General features: G+C 38.7%; 1 protein-coding gene across 2 annotated transcripts; it reads left to right on the forward strand.

The window, feature by feature from the left end:
* The first annotated feature begins 2262 nt into the window (after positions 1–2262).
* On the forward strand, positions 2263–4944 carry LOC148024461 (uncharacterized). Of its 2 annotated transcripts, XM_087694088.1 has the most exons (5): positions 2263–2335; positions 2587–2654; positions 2790–2927; positions 3518–3685; positions 4615–4944. In XM_087694088.1, exons 2-5 carry the CDS (start codon positions 2643–2645, stop codon positions 4684–4686), a joined length of 390 nt encoding a protein of 129 aa, XP_087550214.1. In that variant the 5' UTR covers positions 2263–2335; positions 2587–2642; the 3' UTR covers positions 4687–4944. The 2 variants fall into 2 exon arrangements, with proteins under 2 accessions (XP_087550214.1, XP_087550213.1); XM_087694087.1 differs by lacking the exon at positions 2263–2335 and having other exon boundaries at positions 2344–2654; positions 4615–4941.
* The last annotated feature ends 727 nt before the right edge of the window (positions 4945–5671 follow it).

Raw genomic sequence — 5671 nt, forward strand, 5'->3', positions numbered from 1 at the left:
CCTCTACTCTTCACCTTGTACTCCTCTCTCTCTCTCTCTCTCTCTCTCTCTCTCTCTCTCTCTCTCTCTCTCTCTCTCTCTCTCTCTCTCTCTCTCTCTCTCTCTCTCTCTCTCTCTCTCTCTCTCTCTCGCTCTCTCTATATCTATATATATATATATATATATATCTCTACCCTCTACTCTTCACCTTGTGCTCCTCTCTCTCTCTCTCTCTCTCCCAAAAAATGGTTAAAAAAGAAAACATTTTAACTATTTACAACTTACATTGCCCTTGCATTCAACTTTTTACCTCAAAAGGCAACGAGGAGAAAAAAACATAATAAGGGTTTGCATGTACACCTATAGGCTCAATGCCATCGAATTGAAGATGAAGAGAAACTCTAAGCTTAGGTAGGTTTTATTGGTGCCAATATATACCTCGAAATATGCATTGGTACTATTTGTAAACTATATTAGAAAAAGCATCAGAGTGTCTGTTGCTTTTTCCACGAACTATAAGCAATAAATAATTTTATGCTTCTATGGAGTGTGCCATAATATATCCATGTCAAGATCAATTTCTTTGGATGTGCCTAAAAAATAATCACCGGTATACCTTGCGCCAATTGTTGTATGTATGTAAATTTAGCAATGTTTATCACATTTCCACATTGTTGAAAAATGAGGCAATGTAAATATGTTAGAAGACCTTATTGTGGAGTTGTTTTTGTATTCCTATGTGGGCAATAACTTAGTTAATGATCAAGTATAAAATGAGATTAAGCACTTATAGGAAACATTTTTTTAAAGAAAATCTCAACAAAACAAAGTGTGCATTATTGGATATAAAGTGGACTACTTCAAAACCTAGACCATTCTTCCATCGATTCTTTGTCGTTTCATCAAGACTTGGCTATCGTTAGTTTACTTTTACTATATGTGTAATCTTCATAAAGTGGTATAGTGCTCATTTGGCTATCATTGTTAGGGCATTGAAGTTGAAGCTTTGTCAATGTATCTACTTCAAGATCTAGTGTTTAAAAAATAACAAACTCCTCACTTTAGACATTTCACAAAATTAATTTCTCTCATCATACTTGTCAATAAACAAAAATGCATGTTTACTTGAAAAGTAAATGATAACCTTAGAAGTTTGGAAATCTTACTTCTCATAATATATAGGGGTTGCAATGGGGCAGTATTTGATAATGATAATAGTGGTTGTTATGATTAGAGTGTCAGTTTGGTATGTTAGGCTTTGATTTTGATGAATTGAGATCACCATCATGTTTTAACTAGGACTTCGACTTCCTAACTCACTCATGTCCTTTGGCCAAAAAGAGGGATGGTACCTCTTGCTACAAAAAGTATCTTATTATAGCAACTGGTGTGCAACTTTTTTTGGCATTTTTGTTTCTACTATAGAATTGGACTTGAGCATACAATCCATTGCATTGCTAGGAGTAAAGAAAAAGGATACACAAAGGGCATAAGCACACCCAAATATTTGGTTCACATCCATGGAATGTGTGGCCCATGCAATGGGAGAACCATGTTGAAAGAGAGAACCATGCACCATGCATGGGAAGGAAGTACTCCAAGTACTATAAAACCACTAGTAACTTTGATATTAACTAAAGGCTAGGCAATCGTTTACACCGACATACACGTTCATTTAAACGAATTTTTACTCTTCCTCCCAAAAATGGAGTTCTATATTTTGACCTTCAAATGAATAGTCTAAAACAAGTTGCCTTGTTTACGATCCTTTTGAAAGCTATTAGACAAACTACACATCCTCATATGTATATATGACTGATTAGATTGCCACTCCAATCTACATTTCCTTCAAATTGGAGGGCTAGTTGGTGTGATTTCCCAAGTATATTATATGAAGCTATGTGTATGATGATGTATAATTACTTACTAATAATAAAGTCCATGGTAAAAGAACAATGCAACATTGATAGCTATTTGCTTAATTGTATAGTGACGTTTTAAGGCGCTAGTCTTCTCCACTGTAGGAGTCTCGTTCACCACCTTGGCTAAGGTGCTTTGAAAGCAGGTCGTTAGGAGGGCTAAGTAGGGGCGTGGAAAGCCCTCGGGCCTCCATAGGCATGTCTCCGTCCGTAGATACAAGGGGAGAATCTAATAAAAAGGGAGTGAGCGAGGAGGGCATCTTTAAAAACATTCATGTGTCACGCGAGACTTGCCTGGCGTTACACGAAACCAATCAATTCCATTTACATGCGCCAAGGGAGAAGAGAGCGAGAGAGAGGTGTGCGCCGAGAGAGACAGGGAGTGAACGCACTCTGCTAAACAAGATTAAGATACCCTATCCTCTTTCTTCTCATTCGTAGGCATCGTCATATCATCAATCCTTGACCTCTCTAACAGTTCTTATATTACCTTTGTCTCTAAAGTTTCCTTTTCTTGCAGTCGTCTCTCTCTCTCTCTCTCTCTCTCTCTCTGTACAATCACGAATATAATTGAGCCCCAGATTTTTCCTTCTATATTTTCTGATCACGGGCTGCTCATAAATTACTGTCTAGAAATCCTCAAATCACCCTGACTGCTGAAATCTAGCTCTTCTCTGTGACCTTGCAGGAACTTTCATATAAATCTGTATATACGTTAGCTCGATTTATCTAGCTGTTGCGGTTATGGAGAGAGCTGTAAGCCGCCACTATCTCATAACCTGTAGTCTATTGATGAATTGAAAGATCAGAGACGAATCAAGTCCGTTTGCATCTATTTTTTAAAAGTCGTTACTGATAGTTGTACTGAATAATTTACCGTGTTTCTCGCAGACTGACACAAATGGACAGAATATAGCTGCGGACGATCGTGTACACATGCGTACTGATGCAGCTCCTCGGCCTGGCGATGGCAGTGGCGCGGGGCCGGTTCGCCCTCCCGACCCCGTCTTGGAGCCATCCATAGTAGAGGTAGTCTCTGTGTACAAAAATTCGTAATCTTTTTAAATCAATTTTGCCCTAAATTCCGTTTATGGAAACTGGCCCAGTTCTTCATCCTAAAACGGCATCGACCTCTTACTGCAGGCATTCGATAGAGCAGCTAATATGTAGACTGATTGAAATTGATCAGCGATGCAGTGGCATAATCATAAACTTGTATACTGTGTGGCCTATATATCAGAAATAAAGTAACTCCACGGTAGCCTCATGTATATGAACTATACGGTACGAGACTGAATAAATTCGGAATGATCTGCCGCGAGCTGGGATTCAACTGCAACTGAATCGAATGATTGATAAGACGGAATGATCTGAGGAAAATTGGTTCATTAGATCATTAGCGAATCGATGATAGAAATCATTGATTAAGAGGGGACGATGCGATTATAATTAGTCAGCAGTTCATGATAGGAAAGCTAGCGATAGTCATGATCATGAATGACGGGTGGAAAGGTCTCACGACGATGTGTGGGATAATCTTAATCTGATTACGTGATGAAAACGACTGTGACGATGTCGTCGTCGATATAATCGGATGATGATGTTTTTGGTGACTGCAGGTGGAATGCCTGGCGGACAGGATGGTGCGAGTGCATGTGGAGTGCGAGAAGAGGCCGGGGCTGATGGAGAACCTGGTGGCCACTCTTGAGAACGCAGGCCTGCTCTTGCTCCAAGCGCAGATCTCCGCCCCTGCCTCCACCCTCACCTTGGACGCTCTCGGAGTCCAGGCAAGCTTCTTTATAACCTCCCCATATCTGATCATCCCTCCATTCGACATTACACCCACTTCGACTCTGCCCATCTAGCATCGGTTTGCATCTGCAATCTTATACACCACCTCTAATCTTCCAGGCAATAGCCTTCATAGTTAGATACGCTACAAGGGTCGTTACATCCATTAGTCTCACAAAACACGCACGCACACCCACACAAAGGGGTAATCGTCCACTGACACCGCTACTACCCACCTGACCATTGATTCCTATTCACCTTTACAGTATCCATAAGTCCGATGCTCGAGAGAAAATACTCGTGACAAGATAGAATTTTTGTAATTACATGGGCTAGAAGTGATGGTATTGGGTATAATCAGTGGAAGACGTGTTCTCTCAGACTCCAGTAATCACGTACCCAAATAAGTTTACGTCTCACTTCGGAGTCTAAGGTATCTCCTGACATCAATCCTCAATGTCCAGTTATCCCAAGCACGACTCTTTCTTAGTAATCGATCCATAGTACACATAAGCTACAAGTGGTACACAAGGGCTGAAGCGATTGACTATATTCTCCTCCATCATTAGTACACGTCCAAGCCTAGCTCCGCCTTACTAACTAAACTTGGGAATCGTACAACTCATCAAGTAGACTTATTAGCATAAAGATTAGCCTCTCATATTCGAGGAACCAGTAATCACACTTAATCACTGGTTAGAGATAACCAATTACATGTGATGAAGTATGCACTTGAACCTTTCCTGTTTATAGTTAATAAAGTTTTGAGTTAGTGGCATCAAACCAAGAACTCCTCCCTAGAACCCCTTTACCACTAGTGATTCTCCTTTGAAAGTCATTATGCATATCATTCTTTATAAAGTCTATGAGAACAATCAAGAGGCTATTTCTTATCCATTGGTTTGATTGGGTTTTTTTAAATCAGGATGAAGGCACAACAATTGAAATAGAAACTTTGCGACACTCCCTACTATCTCTCATCAACAATGTCAATTAAAGTACTACCAATCCTATCTAGTCTAATACCCTTTACTAATCTCTCATAATCTATTCACTCTGGACATCAGTTGATTTACTTATTGACTTTGTTACATATTTTTCAATGGTACTACTAATCCACTTGATTAAAGCTCCACAAGCTTGATGTACTTGTATAACACATTTCAAGTCCTTGTAGCGCATTATTCATGCAAATTATGCAAATTAATACTATTGATTATGTGTACAATGGCTAAAAGGACTTAAAGAAATTACAAACCTCATACTAAGCATATATCATGCAAGTCTATTCTAAAATGTCTTTTTGATTGCTCGGGTTTTCTTTTTGGAAGTAGAACCCAATGCCATCTTTGTGGTAGTACTATTAGTTTATATCATTATATTTTACCAAGAATGCATCATAGCAACCATTAAATAATCTTGGATGTCTAGGTACAACACCTCTGGTTGATATCATAGGATGAAAAATAACTTTAATAGAGGGCTTAGAGATCTTTAGGGTTGTGTATACCTCCCCCCCGGAAAAAATAAATAAAAAGCAAAACAAGACCTCTCAAAGCGAGGCCATGGATGCTAAGTAATCTCTTAAGATGTTGATTTATGCTCTAGAATTCATGCTAAGTTGAAGTGTAGCTACAAGGGATTTGACTTTGAGGAAATAAATTTCACATTTAATGGATGTAGATGTTTTTGAGTCAGGAACATGCCCTAGGTGTGTGATGAATGATGAGAGTCAAAGAAAATCTCATTGTTCAAAGATATAAGGACACATTCATTTCCATAGGATGATCAACTTCCCCTTGCTTTAGTATATATATGTGATTATGATGTGGTGAAGTATACTAGTTAGAAAAAAAAACACCAGAGATTTGGCTCAGGGGGTGCACCTCATAAAAGGTAAGTGTACCATGTGTAATCGATAAACTGGTTATTTTATTAGTAAAACTTACAAGATTACATTTTAAAATTGGATTTTTCAAAGT

This window comes from Lygodium microphyllum, chromosome 15, assembly GCF_053477565.2.
Source record: "Lygodium microphyllum isolate KBCC chromosome 15, Lygodium_microphyllum_v1.1.10, whole genome shotgun sequence".
In the NCBI taxonomy this organism is placed as follows: domain Eukaryota; kingdom Viridiplantae; phylum Streptophyta; class Polypodiopsida; order Schizaeales; family Lygodiaceae; genus Lygodium; species Lygodium microphyllum.

What these genes read in the sequence shown, in the direction of transcription:
- LOC148024461 (XM_087694088.1), top strand. An exon ending in TGGAGCCATCCATAGTAGAG is followed by an intron (nt 2,928 to 3,517) that starts GTAGTCTCTGTG and finishes TGGTGACTGCAG; the next exon opens with GTGGAATGCCTGGCGGACAG. An exon ending in TGGACGCTCTCGGAGTCCAG is followed by an intron (nt 3,686 to 4,614) that starts GCAAGCTTCTTT and finishes TTTTTAAATCAG; the next exon opens with GATGAAGGCACAACAATTGA.